At 45.2% G+C, this 15,780-nt stretch overlaps 1 protein-coding gene across 1 annotated transcript; it reads left to right on the top strand.

The window, feature by feature from the left end:
• Positions 1 to 13,521: 13,521 nt before the first annotated feature.
• Positions 13,522 to 15,295, top strand: RRS1 (ribosome biogenesis regulator 1 homolog). Its single transcript, XM_063450404.1, has one exon. The coding sequence runs from the start codon at positions 13,577 to 13,579 to the stop codon at positions 14,636 to 14,638; it is 1,062 nt and encodes a 353-aa protein (XP_063306474.1). The 5' UTR covers positions 13,522 to 13,576; the 3' UTR covers positions 14,639 to 15,295.
• Positions 15,296 to 15,780: the final 485 nt, after the last annotated feature.

Raw genomic sequence — 15,780 nt, forward strand, 5'->3', positions numbered from 1 at the left:
TCCTTCCGACTCCAGCCCAAATGTCCCTCCTCCACACTTACTGCCTAATGCAAACACTTCAGTGGCCAAAATGTTTAATTACAAAGTTATCTCTGTTAAAAATTAAAGCGCTTTTCAGAAGGGAAAGGGGAGGCTCCTGCACTGCATAAAAATGTAATACTGTTTTGGAAATTAAAAATATATAACAAAAACATGATGATAGGTTACACAGAGTTATACTAAACTAAATTTTAAATTTTTCTAAAAATCAGCTATTTATGGCTCATTTTTGAGATTTGGATTTTATTCTCTAAATTTCAAATTTTAATGGAAAACCGATTAAAAAGAGACAGATTTAAGTCTGTCATGTAACGTGCGTTTTACATGCTTTTTAATGTCCAAGCAGTAGCAATCGGGGATGCAGCACAGCATTTATTTTTGCAAATAAATTACTCATATAATGACCGGTTTAGCCATTTTAAGGTAAGCCAGCACCTGGGACCTCCTCGCACCACAACAACAATTGCGTTTAAGTTATTAAGGTGTCTGGAGTGTCTCATTGATCATGAGCAATTAGTGGTTTTGCTGTCACATGCGCTTTGAGCATTTTTAGAAGTATTTGCGGACAATGTCCATGTCTTTTGCATGGATTTTGCTCACAGATGAAATGTATTCCATTAACAGGGATTTGGGGTAATGTTAGGGTGATTTAGGATTAGAGGGCTTGGAGTTTTAGTTGAAATGTCATTGGTTCTGTATCTGGGGAATTGGAATAGAATGAAGGCAGTTAAAATAACTGGCTTGGAACAACCAAACAACATTTGACTTAATTGTTGTCTGACATCTTTACAGCCCAGGTTTCTTTGCTTTAAAGGAACACTCTAGCATTAGGAATAATTACGTTTATTTCTAATGATGGCGTGTTTATTTGGAATGCAGGGCCCTCCCCTTTTCCTGTACAAAAATAGGTTACTTATTTTTAATCAGCAGCCAAACTGTTTCCATGCTGCACTCTCTCATGAGAATCTCCCAGGCCAATTCAATGCTTCTAATAGAGAAGGATTGCGGTCGCAAGGCACATGACTATAATGACTAAGTATTGAAGCCAATGTTTTTCTAACAGGGTCATTCACTAAAATGAAAATTACCAGAAATGTAAAGTGAATTTCTAATTACAGGCAAAAAATAGCCAGCCTGGAAAGATCTTCCAAGTGAAATACATTGGCCGTAAATAATAACCTTGTATGGGAGGCCCTCAATTCTCCTTTGAACGAGTGAGGAAGAGCACCCTCCTGATTAATTTACAGTCAGGAGGCTGCAACTTAGGACATGCATTTTCATTGCATGAATCAGATTATTATCATCACTCATTTGTTCACACACAAAATTGGAGTACACCTTAAACCTTGAATTAAAGGAACACTCTAGAGTCTAGACACATTTTTTTTTACAGTTTATACAAGTGCCAATTTCAGATTTTACTATTTTTTTTTTTTATATTCTTTATTTTTGTTGTGCAAGTTATAACAGATTGGCCCTTGGTGCCACAACAGCAGTCCAGGGCTAAACATTGAAAATTATTTTCAGCGTGGCAAACAATAATTCAGCACATTTTTATATATAAGTAAAAGTTTGGTAGCCTTTGGTCGTAGGGGGTATGTGTGCCATGTCAGAGCTAGTTTTGTGTCTCGGTTAAATCGGACATACCTATATAATATGGTTAAGGTTGTCTGATGTGTCCTATGTGCTGTCACGTTTCTGAGTTAGCATATGGGGTCAGAGTCGCATTGTCCACCTGTCAGGTGTGTATTACGGGTGTGTATCCGTGCTGTGTAGACTATTGCCGGGTCCATGGGTGCAGCGCCTGACTAATGGGCTGCTTATGCTGTGCAGTCGGTAAGCCATCGCTTATGCTAATGTGGGGGCGTTAGTGTGCTATCGGGAGGTCGCTCTATGTGAGTATAGGTGGGTTGCCGAGTGTCCAGTGAGGTTTGTGTTAAAACTGGTAAAACTTTGTTCTGTAACTATTGGGGTGCTAAAGTTACTATGGGTAGACAACATAACATGTCCCAATCAAAAGTTCAAGAGGTAACCGCTGCAGTCTGCGTCGCTGGTGGTTTCCTTGGAACGAATGTGGTCACTTTCGCCGGGTCCCAGCGGTGGTTCGTGGGTTCATTCCTTTGAGGGCCTCCTGGGGGGCAGTGAATCCATCGGGAGTCCCAAAGTGGGCATTAAAGCCCTTGCTTCCATGATGTCGTGGACTGCGTGCCGGGTCTCGCCTTGGAGGATCAGAAGCGTGTGTGATAGTCGCCATTGGTATGGTACTCCTTTCAGACGGAGGAGAGCGGCGAATTGTTTGAAGGACCTCCGCCACGCCAAGGTGCCTCCCGAGAGATCCGGGTAAAAGGTAAGCTGCATACCCTCGAAGTTGTAGGAGTCTTGGTCTTTGATGGCTTTGAGAAGTGCCGCTTTGTCCCTACCATTGCGGAAATGGACTATTAGGTCTCTCGGTGCTCCTGTGGGGGCTTTCGGTGCCTTCGGTATACGAAAACAGTCCAGCCAGTATTTTGTTTTCGTCGTCGTCCAGCGACAGTTCGTCTGACAGGTCGGAGTAGGCCTCGGGGTAGACGGCCATTTTGGGCCCTCTGGCCAGTTTTGCCTGTCTCAGTAACACGCCGATGTCGTGGCTCGGCCGGGGCTTGTCGGGCTTTATCCACTTGCTTTTCCGACCCATATCGTGCTGCAAGTCGAGCTCCTGCTTCTCCGGTCGGCTCAGTGGAGCGGTATTGCGGTTAAACGGAGAAATAGCTTGCAATAACACAGAGCTCTGAAACCGTGCAACCATGCGGCTCAGTCGCTTGGCCACGCCCCCCAGATTTTACTATTTTATGACGTAAAGCTGTGATTTTTTTTAATGACACGGAGGTGAGTATTATGCTGCATTCTTTCTTTTTTTTTTTTATTCTTTTTTTTCACGTGCAAAGGGTGACAAACAAGCTTGAAACGCCACAATAGCTGTATCAAGCGCATTACTAACAATCGGCTTAGGACAGTAACATGGCTTCATATAGACTGCACATTTTATATTTAGTTAACGTTGGACCTGAAGACATTCACAAACTTAGATCATGAAGTAGAGAGTAAGTTAGCTAAACACTAGCGTGTGTGCTCATCTTGCCACTGTGTAACACAGCTAAATGTCCCTGGGAAACATGACATTCTGTGTGCCTGATGTGCGTGGTCTGCCTGAGGCCTGTATGCGTGGAACGCATGTATGAAAGGATCAGGTGGCTTGTGGCCGGTTGTGTGGATTACGATCCCCTGAAACCCTGTGGAAGGGGGGGAGAGCTCTCTCAATGGCCCGGTCTCTGTCCAGACGCTATGTGGTTGCGGGTATGTCTGTTGCAGTGGGACTGTGTGTTGTACCCTTCCCTCGGGCCTGTGAGACTAGGTGTGCATTGTGTTTTGGTCTCTCTGCAGCCTAATATAAGGTGTCTAAAAAAAGAATAACAACATATAAACCAAAATATAAGGGAACAGGTAACTTGTGCACATTAAACTGTTGTGCGCTTAGAGTTCCTCCACAAAAGCCCTTGGGGCTAGTCCTTGGGCCTGGAGACCCGTGGAGAATTAGATGTGGCCTCGTTAGCCATCAGAGTCCCATCAGGTTGTGGCTGCTGTGCTTCTCTGTGATTCGAGCCGTCGGGGGACAAATGGTAGTGTCGTTGCTGGGTCCCCTATCCCAGGTGAAGCGGGTATGGTGCGTTGTCCCGTCGTAGGTATGGAGTCCTGTCATAGGCCCAGTGTGGGAAGTAGGTCTCTCGCGCCCTGCATATCTTGGATGGTGTACCGGGAGTCTCCGTGAGAAAGTTGTAATGCGCGTGAGCCCCTCCACTTATAGTTGATGTTTTGCGCGCGGAGAAGTGCCGTGAAGGGCTGAAGTGAATGGCGCCAGGCCATTGTGGACCATGAGAGGTCTGTATAGAATGAGAGCGACATATTCTCAAATAGGTAGGGAGAGTGGTTTTGTGTTGCGTTCAGCACTGCTGTTTTATCCCTATTATAGGGAAAGTGTACCAGTAGATCTCTGGGTTGCGTGCATGGGGCTGTGGCAGGCCTTGGGAGTCGGAACATCCCCTCCAGGGTTATCTGTTTGGCATGTTTAGGTGTAAGTAGGGCCGTGAGGAGCCTTCGTGTAAAGTGAGGCATATGAGCCTCCGGTATCTCTTCTGCGATCCCCGAGATCTTAATGTTTTTGCTGCGCCTCTGGTCCTCCAGTACCGCAAATTGGTGTTCAAATGTAAGATTCTGTTGTTGCAGTTCGGTTACCAGTTGCTGTAGATGCTTGGTGTGCTTGCTGGTTTGTAGGGATCTATGTTCCAGGGTGCTAATGCGGCCTGTCAGGCCCTGCAGGTCTGTGCGTATTTGGGCCATATCCGTCTGAATAGCGTGTTGGACCCCGGCCAGCAGGTCCTTCATAACCGCTATGGTGACCGGGGGTGAGTCGGGTCGTGGGGGAGTGGAGAGATGGGCCTTTGGTGCGGGCAGGGGCTCTACCTCCGTTCCGGTTATGAAATCATCGGATATGTCAGAGCTTTCATCATGGAAGGCGGCCATGTTTGGACTCATTGCACTCTGGGCCTGTCTCCAGAGGTCTCCGATGCTTGCGTTCTGCCTTGGCTTGTCCAGTTTGGACTTTTTAGTTTTTCGCCCCATGCCGTCTACCACTGCCTGCGCAACTGGTTTACGGTCGGTATGCAGGGTCTGGGCGCTGCAATTAGGGTAAGAGTGGCTGCTTTGTCTGGAGCTCAGACAACGTGCGGCCATTCAGCTCCGTGGCTTAGCTCCGCCCCCCTGCACTCTTTCTTTATTTTCCTCAGCAGCAAATAAATATAACATAAAAAAAAAAAATCATCAAACAACATATATTTAACATCAGAGATCCTAGTAACCGGAACAGCCAATCAGCATCCAGTCCTTGGCATAATAGGCGGTAGACATTAGATCACTTCCTCTTTCTTGCAATCCCGAAGAGAAACAGAACATCCAGAACCATGGAGAAAACAAATCCACAACAGGAATTTAGTACGGTATCACCAACGTGGCCTAAAAGTTAGGCTGTAAGATAGAAACAATATGGTAATATCCAAGCCGTAACTGGATGTATGCATCGTAATTTATAGCAAAATATACATCAATCATAATATATATATCATATAAAGATATAAAGGTGTGTAGGCGCTACCAAATTGCAGAATACAAAATGACTTGTGTAGTGAAAGTGTATCCCACAACACTTTAAAAATAGACAATGGAAAACTAAAACAAATACTGCACCAGTCAGCGAAATACAAATAGCAGGATCAATCTAGAAAACAAAAATATTAAAACATAGTGCAAACTGTGGGTACATATATTAAACCCCTATATAGGATGGAACTCACAGGATGCAGAGCCGTCCCAGGCTCTATATGATGTGCAGGAGGGTACCTAGTAAGGCTAGAGCGATATCCTTGAAGGACAGCAGCACAGGATACAAATAAATAAAACAAAAAATCTATTGATAAACTCTTAAAAGATGAGGGACAATAAAGCAATAATGTATAATAAATATACTGGGCAAAAAAGCCTAAGTGAAGGCTTTTTTGCCCTGGGCAAAAAAGACTAAGTGAAGTAAAAAGTAACGCAGCTATGTCATTTCCGGTCCCTCGGTCATTGAGGGGCACACTAGAAACAGTCCCATATTAAGTGTGGGCAAAACTGCCCACAATCAGAGTAGATTGCGGAACTCCTGGGATTGACCAAGGTTCCCTGAAATCATTCACACCACAAGACGTAGAAGCCCTGGAGGATTAGTGGGTGAAACTGACCATCTGGGTCTTGGAGGAGAAAATCGTACAATGGGAGAAGGCAAGGAAAATCTACAGATGGTTGTGATGGCCATAGGGGGGTCACAAGCAACATAGTTGGCGACATAGCTGCAATAGGCAGCGATGAATCAGTGCAAACTGGGGAAAGGCGTAGTTCGTTTCCGTAGACCGATCTTGGAAAAAGGCGTTTGTTGCCAGAGGGTCTGGTCTCCAACTGAAAATACGAGGAATTTGAGCATTCAGATGAGAGGCGAAGAGATCTATTCCCAGCGGTCCCAGGGGTCTGTGATTTTCTGGAACATTAAAAGGGTCCAGATGCCAGTCGCTGGAGTCTTTGAGATGATGGGAGTACCAATCTGCCGTGGTGTTGGAGAGGCCAGGGATATATTCCGCTGTCACCATAATGTTGTGCATAAGGCAATATTTCAAAAAATCACGTGCCATGTTCGCCAGGACTTTGGACCTCGTGCCTCCTAAATGGTTGATGTATCTGCTGAAACATTGTCCATCTTCAGTATGATTGTTATTGGGAGTGAGTTGGAGAGAGGCTGCACATGGCAAAGGATCTATCCAGAAGCAATCCAGGCAATTGATATGCAGTGTGGATTCTAGATTTGACCATCTGCCTCCTGTGGATTTTTCCACAACGCGCACGGCAACAGTGTAAGCTAGCGTCCGATTCTATGGTCAGGTCTGGGGTGGTTCCTAAAATAGTGCGTCCATTCCAGGCTTGCATGTGGAGAAGCCACCAATGAAGCTCGTCTTTCGCCTCTTGGTCTAACATCACCATGTCTTCGTATAATGCTCCGCCTCTGAGGTAGGAGGCCTGTAGCCGGGAATATGGCTTGGGTGAAAGCCGCAAGGAGTCCAATGACTCATGCCAAATGTTTGAGGGAGAGTTGGGGAGTAGCCAACATATGTCTGATTTCTTTTTTGATATTTACCAGTTTCGCTCTTGGTAAATGTAGAGTCTGGAGAGTGGAATCGGGGGGAGGGAGCCAGCACAGATTTTTCCCAGTTTATAATGAAACCTAGGTTTGTTAGCAGCGTCAGAGTCCACGTCAGTTGTGTGTGGAGAAGACTGGCTGACTGAGCCAAGATGAGGATATCGTCTAGATAGATGATACATCGGATGCCTCGACTCCTTAATAGAGCAACCACGGGTTTCATAGTCTTGGTGAAACACCATGGGGCTGATGACAGTCCGAATGGGAGGCACCTGAATCTTCATTTTCGACCTTGCCATGTGAACTGGAGAAAATGTTGATGTTGCTCTGCTATAGGTACCGTGAGGTAGGCGTACTGTAAATATAATTTGGCCATCCAATCCGCAGGTGGGAGTAAGTTGCGAAGACAATGTGCACCTTCCATCTTGATATGGTGGTAGGATAAATAACTGTTCAGTTGTTTTAGGTTTATGACTGATCTCACCCCACCACCTTTTTGGGGGACCAGGAATAGACTGCTGACATAACCCGGAGCATGGGTCGGGATCTCTGTGATGGCTTGTTTGCGCCTCAGTTCTAGAATCTCCTTAGATACAAGAAGAGCATCTTGTTGGGAAAAAAACTATTTCTCTGGGAGGAGATGTTTGGATCGGGAATGATACAAAGTCTATCTGATAACCCGACACGGCATGAAGGACCGAAGCATCTGACGTCAGATGCGACCACACATGAGGAAAATGCATGAGTCTGCCCTGAACTACCAGTAGGGAAAAAGGGGAAATGTTGACACTTGCTATAAGGTTGTCTTCCAAAAGGAGCTCCTCGAATGCCCCTAGCGACCCAGGGTCTGCCTCTCTGCGGGAAGAATGTTGGTGCTGCCCTTTGCTCTTGGAAACCAGCTCGCCCTGAATAGGAGCCTCGGTTCTGTCTATAAAAACCTCTTTGTATACGGCCAGACAGATGGCTCCTTCCTCTTCCGGCCCTGGCAAAATTTGGGGGGCAAAAATTTTCCTCATATTATTTTGGGCTTTTTTCCAAAGCCGTAAAGGTGTGGACAAATTACCTCAACTCTTTAACAAATGAGTCACCAAATAGTAACCCTTTAGCTTGAACACCTGGCTCATTAAGAGCTAAATTTACTAGTTTAGGTTAGATTTTAAGGAAGATGGACTTGCGGAGCTCTGTAGCAAGTGCGATATTTACATTGCCAACTAGGCAGATGATACATTGGATCCAACCACAGATGGTGTCTCGATCCAGATCCCGATCGTCTTCGACCGCATCATATATTTTGGCAGCAGGGCCTAATATGTCCAGGACCTTGTCCTGACAGTGGGTCAATGAAAAATCCAAACCCTTTCTGGGTTTCCATCCAGTTTTCCGTGTAGCCTTGTCCAAGGGTTAACGGATTCTAGAGGCAATATACCTTGCTACATGCTCCAAAGGGCACGACTCTGCTTTATGGTCTTGTGGAACCGGTGTTAGCATGGATGCAGTCGACAGGGCAGTCTGCTGGGCAGACTGTTGAGCCTGTAATAGGGCTTGCATAAAGGTGTGTGACAAAGAAATCAACATCGTTCCCATAGCAGACATCAAAGCCTGCATTGTAGACCTGGACATTGAGGTGTCCAAAAGCGCCTGCATGTCTGCAGTAGCCAGAAAATAAGGGGACAAAACCCCGTCCCCCACCGGGTTATCGTATGGGACCTGAGGGGTTGCATGAGACCCAGAGGTAATGGGAAAATCTCTGTCAGACTGCATGATAAGTACAGAGTATAATATGATAGAATAGAATAGGAGGAAACCTACAATAGGGTTGATTACCCCAAAAGGGAAAAAAGCTGAAATAAACTCACAGTTAAAGGACCACTATAGTCACCCAGACCACTTCAGCTCAATGGAGTGGTCTGGGTGCCAGGTCCCCCAGGTTTTAACCCTTCAGATGTAAACAAAGCAATTTCATAGAAACTGCTATGTTTACATTGCAGGGTTAATCCAGCATCTAGTGGCTGTCTTCCTTACAGTTGCTAGAGGCACTTCCCCGACGCTCAATGCGAAAATCGCATTGAGCATGCAGAACGTCCATAAGAAAGCATTGAAAAAGCTTTCCTATGGGCGTTTTTAATGCGCGCGCAGCTCTGGCCGCGCTTGCTCACTCGGCTCCACTCGGGAGCTGACGTCGGAGGGGGAGGAGAGGACAAAGGTAAGGGGTTTTAACCCCTTCAGCCCAGCGGGAGGGGGATCCTGAGGGTGAGGGGACCCTAAGGATTATATAGTGTCAGGAAAACGGGTTTGTTTTCCTGACACTGTAGTGGTCCTTTAAGTGAAACAACGCAGAGAGAGGATAAGAGCTGTCCGTTTGCCAAAACTGCTAAACCCCAAAAAGGTTTAGACAGGAAGAGGCAAGGCTATCAGCTAGAAGGGAGTGAAATTTCACCAAATGGTAAAATTTTGCGAAACGAACGCGAACGAACAGTTGTTCACGTCAAAATCCTATTCAAAGTAAAGTTGAATAAATGAGCGGTAAAAAGTACCAAAGCGTGCGCATGCGCAATTTGCAGCTCTTGATAGAATACCCACGAATAGAAGTAAACTACCGAATGGGGGGCAAACGCCGAAGATAGTTTGCGGGCATTAAAATTTATTTAAATCCACAAACTGGAAAAACTAGCAAACACTCCGCATGCGCGAACGCTTCTAGTTAGAAAAGGCCGAAAATGGAAAAATAACCGCTAGAAAAGTGACAGGGTAAATAAATATCCAACAAAATTACAAGTTATAACATGGAAAAAACAAGATGAGACCCACCTCAGCCCTCAAAAGGTTTACCTAAAGGGACCAGGGGGCACAGGTAAACGTAAGGAGAGCAATTATTGAATTAGTAATACTTGGATAAATATAAATTTGAAAAGAAATGAATAAATAACAGTGAAATACCAGTAAATAAATTACAATGGTAAATTAAAATGATAAATAAACTACCATGATAATATAAACAGTATTATATCAATATCCCACAGTTAAGCCAACTTTGGGAGCAGTGTACTTAAAGGGACACTATAGTCACCAGAACAACTACAGCTTATTGAATTTGTTCTGGTGAGTAGAGTCATTACCTTCAGGCTTTTTGCTGTAAACACTGTCTTTTCAGAGAAAATGCAGTGTTTACATTACAGCCTAGTGATAACTTCCTGGATCATGGCTGCCTAAAATCCATCCAAACATTCAGTATCTCCTCCCTCTGCATGCAGACACTGAATTTTCCACCTAGAGATTCATTGATTCAAGTCATCTCTATGAGGAGATGCTGATTGGCCAGGGCTGTGCTTGAATCATGGTGCCCCTGATTTGCCTCTTTTTCAGTCTCAGCCACTGTGATTGGATCAGGCTACCCCTTTTATGATGTCAGCAGACTGCTTGTTTTTTTTAAGGCAAACAGCATGCAGATCTACAGCTTCAGGCTTGAATACAGTAAGATTTTGCTATATTTATAGAGGCATGAGGGGCCCAGGGGGGCTAGATGGTGGTGTTAACACTATAGGGTCAGGAATACATGTTTGTGTTCCTGACCCTAAAGTGATCCTTTAACTGAGGGAGCAGCAAAGAAAGAGGAAGTGACCTAATGGTTACCGCCTATTATGACAAGGACTGGATGCTGATTGGCTGTTCCGGTTACTAGGAAGATTGAATGTTATATTTCTTTGCTGCTGAGGGAAATAAAGAAAGAGTGCAGCATAATAGGAGCCTCCATGTCTTAATAAAATCAGTACTTTTAAAATTAGGGGCAGAAGCACCACCCTGGCTGTCACTCAGACAGACAGGGAGTTATTCTTCCCTTTCTGTTAAACCCACAGAGTTATCTTTTCTAGAGCGAGCCTACCTTTCGCCCTTCTTAATGAGCTGTACTAAAAGTCATTGCGAAGCACTGGAAAGCTTCTCAGTGAGAAGCCTCTCACTGGTCATTTTTCCAGTGCAGATAAAGAGGGAAGGCCGTGCATAGGCTGCCGACAACAGGTCTGCAGCTTTTGCAAGCTGTTTTTTTTTCCGAATACCAAAAAGAAAACATAAAGTGGAAAATACATGCATGTTTTCTTTAAGGATATATCTTAGAGCCTATGACAAATAATTGGGAGAGTGGGTGGGACAATTATCCCTGTACACTGAGGTAAGAAGACTAACCTGCGAAATTGCTGTCCTATATAGGCTTCTGGAACAGCAGGTGCTCTAATAGAGAATAAACAAAAAAAGAAAAAAAATGCCATTCTACCTGTGTATGATTTACTGAGAAGATTATGGGCTTAAAAAGTTACTTTTAATAAATAAATCTAAAATAAAAATATATTAAAGAAAAATCATATGAACAACAGGAGTGGGTGGAGACTATACAGTGAGTAAAACTCTGACTACTTATACAAGCTGTAAAAGTGTATACATAACACTAATGCTGAAGCAATACTGTTTTGCTACAATATAACAGCAGTGTATTCCCAAGTAATAGAAGTGATACTATATTATATATCACTAATAGCTGTAACAAGAGGGGGGAGATAAGACGACTGCTAATGCTCTAATGACAATGCTAGTCAATTACATCGCTTTTTTTTGTTTGGTTTTTGCACCACCTGTACTACGAAAATACAGTAAAAACATAGACATGCTTGCATCTTTCTATCCTACCTTGACATAACCTCACCCCCCTGACTTAACTATGTCCAGAAATGGACAGTTACAGTGATTTCCACAATGAAAGTACTTTACAGTTCTCTTGAAATCTGCATATTTATAAAACGAAATGAAGGTGACACTCTGTTAAACCCGGAAGCTCCTCAGCAGACACCAGAAGTGCTTTAATGGTGGAATGGTCCTTTAAATTTGCAGTTCCCTAGTGGACCCTGACAGCTCACTGTTAAGTGAATAATCCTACAAGAATCTGCTCCTTTAACACGTGTAGCCAAATAAACCCGTGAATTAATGGGTATAAAGATTTATTTTGAGCGGAAACAAGATCAGCTCCTTTGTAACAAATAACTGGAGTAAAATTAGAATATATATTAAGTAAACCAAAGCCTTCAGTGTGAAATGATTAATGGACAATAGCCGCCAGTCATGTTATGACCGCACTAGCCCTAGCATGTCCAAAACGTAGATCCACCAGATGTTGTAGAACTACAACTCCCATCATGCTTTGCGTGCCTTTAGAATGACAAAGCATGATGGAAACTGTAGGTTTAAGACATCTGGGGATCTACAGTTTGGGCACTGCAGCCCAAGGGATTCATTTTTAAAGGACCACTATAGTGCCATGAAAACATACTTGTTTTCCTGGCACTATAGTGCCCTGAGGGTGCCCCTACCCTCAGGGACCCCCTCCCGCCGGGCTCTGGAGAGAGGAAAGGGGTTAAAACTTACCTTTCTCCAGCGTCGGGCGGGGAGCTCTCCTCCTCCGATCCTCCTCCCATTCGGCTGAATGCGCACGCGTGGCAAGAGAATCACGCAAGCGCCTCTAGCGGCTGTCAGTGAGACAGCCACTAGAGGATTTGAGGGCTGGATTAACCCATTTATAAACATAGCAGTTTCTCTGAAACTGCTATGTTTATAAAATAATGGGTTAACCCTAGCTGGACCTGGCACCCAGACCACTTCATTAAGCTGAAGTGGTCTGGGTGCCTAGAGTGGTCCTTTAAGGCAGTGTTCCCCAACCCCCGGGCCGCGGACCGGTACCGGTCCGTGGATCAAACGGTACCGGGCCGCCCAGGGGTGTGCGAGCCTGCCGGCTAATGCAGGGCTGGCATTGCCCAAGTGCCAGCCCTGCAATGTGCCTGCGGACCGGAGGGGAGATCAGAGATCTCCCTCCCCGGTCCGCAGGCACTGTGCTGACAGCCGGCAGCGGAGGGAATGAGAGAGGACCCGGGAGCTCTTACCTGCAGCTCCTCCGGGTCCTCCTCTCGCGAGATTTGGAGCGTTGCCGCGGTAACCACGGCAACGCTCCAAATCTCGCGAGAGTGAACTCTAGCCCTGTAACTGGGCTAGAGTTCATCTCACCACCACCGGACCACCAGGGAATCCCCACCGGACCACCAGGGACTAAGAAATGTCCCCCCTCCTCACAGTAACGGTAAGAAGGGAGGGGGGACATGGATATATTAAGTTTAATTAAATAAATAAATAAAAAAGCCTCCCTACCCTCCTTACCCCCCATACACACACTGCCCCACAAACACTGCCCCATACACACACTACACACACTGCCCCATACACACACTACACACACTGCCCCACAAACACTGCCCCCCATACACACACCGCCCCAAACACACACACTGCAACTCTCACACACACTGCCACCCTCACATACACACTGCACTGCTCACACACACACTGCACCGCTCACACACATACACACAATTTTGAGTCTATGTCTTTATGTGACTGTGTTTGTGATTTTCTGACTATGTATGTGTCTGCGTGTTTTTTTAATATATGTGACTGTTTTTTTTTTTTGTCTTATTAAATCAAAACAAGCGGGCCACGGAAAAATTATCAAAGGTTTACCGGTCCGCGGCGATAAAAAGGTTGGGGAGCACTGCTTTAAGGTATTACATGTTTGTTCATAATGAGAGGTTTGTATTGTTAAGAAAGTTATTGAAAAAAAAAAAAAAAAAAAAGCCAGCACACACGCATCAAAGCCCACGCCCTCCCAGGAAGTGATCGTCTGACCTGCCCCGTGCTCAGGCAGTCCCTTGCCGACTCCACGTGTTTCCGCTGTGGCTGCGAGTGAACATGGCGGCGGTGTCGATAGAGCATGTGTTGGCCCAGGCTGAGAAAGATGAGGCGGAAAAGCTGAAACTGATCACGGTGCAGAAAGAGCTGGACGTCCAGTTCGACCTGGGCAACATGCTGGCCATAGACCCGAACATGCTGAACACCCGAGCTGTAAACCAGCAGAACCGAGAGCAGTTCCTGCGATCCCTGGCCCGGGGCAACACGCAGCTCCTCATTAACCAGATGTGGAGCCTGCCCACCGAGCGGGTGGACGAGGCCGTAGTGGTGAAGCTTCCCGATGCCACCACACGGTTGCCCAGGGAGAAACCGGTGCCCAAGGCCAAGGCTCCCACCCGCTGGGAAGAGTTCGCCAAACTTAAAGGCATCCAGAAGAAGAAGAAGACCAACCTGGTGTGGGATGAAGTGCATAAGAAATGGAAGAGGCGATGGGGCTACCAGCGGGCAAATGATAACACGAAGGAGTGGCTGATTGAGGTACCTGTCACCGCAGACCCCAACCATGACCAGTTCAAGAAAAGGCTGGATGCCAAGAAAGAGAGAGTAGCTAAGAACGAGCTGAACCGCCTGCGTAATATCGCCCGAGCCTCCAAGGGAGGAAAGGTGCCCGGCGTAGGGCTGACTCCTACCGAGCAACCCTCTAAAACGGAGCTAAGCATGGCTATGCATGTGGCCAAGCGCTCTACCGCTTCCGCGGGTCGTTTCCAGGACAAGCTGCCGAAGGAGAAGGAGCAGAGGAACATGGGCAAAAAGAGAAAGTTTCAGCCCCTCATCGGGGACTTTTCTGCCGAGAAGAACAAGCAGCTGGAGATCCTCAAGATTATGGACAGCAAGAAACCTACGATGGATATCACCAAGGCTGTGAACAGACAGATGAGGGAAGAAGACTCAGAGGCAGCTGCCAAGAGGCGAAAATCTTTCAATAAAGGCAGAGGGGGCAAGCAAGGGGCTAACAGGAAGGGCAAAGGGCCTGGTAAGGGGAAAGGACCTGGCAAAGGGAAAGGACCTGGCAAAAAAGGAAAGGCTCATGGGGGTAAATTCGCTGGAGGAAAAAGAAAATAGGTTCTAATATGTTTACTTCCAAAGAGACTGTCTTTATGGAACACAATAACTGTGACCTATACGTCCCTTTACAGTGAAGGGCACTTATGATAAAATATATTGCCCACTGAGACTGTATAGAATTCTCACCTCTGTCGAAATAATTGTGTTAAAGGTTAGTCCATGTTTTTTGATGGACCCTCAAAGCCCTCAGCTCACATGCCATAGATCTTCTTTAAGTGCCCTTCTGATTAAGTATAATAGAACTCTATTTGAAAGTATATTTTGTTCTATTGAAGTTTGCCTGCCCTTATACCTTGCCCATAATGAAATAATGTGTATAAAACATAAAGCATATGTATTTTTTATTCAATTGTTTTGGAGGAAAACTGCACAACTACAAAATACACGAAGTGCACATCTAGGTGTCGGTATAATATTAAAGAGGTTATCTAATTTTTGACTCAAGTGTTATATATTTTTAAGTGTTATGTAAAGAATGAATTCAGGTAAGGAGACTCTTTTTACACCAGGGTAATGTGGTTCAGTTAGGGGCATTACATTCTGGCAGAGGCTAATCATATCCACTATTTTATTTTTCCAGCAGCAGATTGCAGTGCAAGTAATTTACCCCCAAATCAGAACATCATCTTATTTTAACAACCCATAGACTTGCTAGCAGCCATACTGGCTGTTTAATGAGCTGAGTTGTTCAATCAGCCTTATTTATTGTGTATACACATTGTGGGTTAAATTGATTTAAGCAGTGTTTTGGGCAGCTGACTAAAGCACTTCCAACAGGTGCTGTACGTGTATGGATTGTCTCTTTTTGTGAGCTCTTATCACTTCCTGGTTTACTGACAGGTCTTGAATACACAGCAGAACCTTAACATTTGAGGCAAATGCAGGAACTTCAAATAGGCCTATTTTGTTTTCAGTGTACATTTTTCTATATTTTAATGTGCAAACAAATCCAGCCTGGAGTCTACTTTTAACTGCCAGTATGTCTGGCAGAGAAGGCAAATATATTTTATCGTTCTAGAATTAATAAAGGGGCCTATAGGTACCACAACCACTCTGGCTTGCTTTAGTGATTATGATGCCAGGAGTCCCCAGGAGCTGGCCGCCAATGAATTGTCATAGTGTTTCTGAATGGTTTAACT

Source organism: Pelobates fuscus, chromosome 4 (assembly GCF_036172605.1).
Source record: "Pelobates fuscus isolate aPelFus1 chromosome 4, aPelFus1.pri, whole genome shotgun sequence".
Classification (NCBI taxonomy): Eukaryota; Metazoa; Chordata; class Amphibia; order Anura; family Pelobatidae; genus Pelobates; species Pelobates fuscus.

What these genes read in the sequence shown, in the direction of transcription:
- RRS1 (XM_063450404.1), top strand. Translation starts at nt 13,577, where the DNA reads ATGGCGGCGGTGTCGATAGAGCATGTGTTGGCCCAGGCTGAGAAAGAT.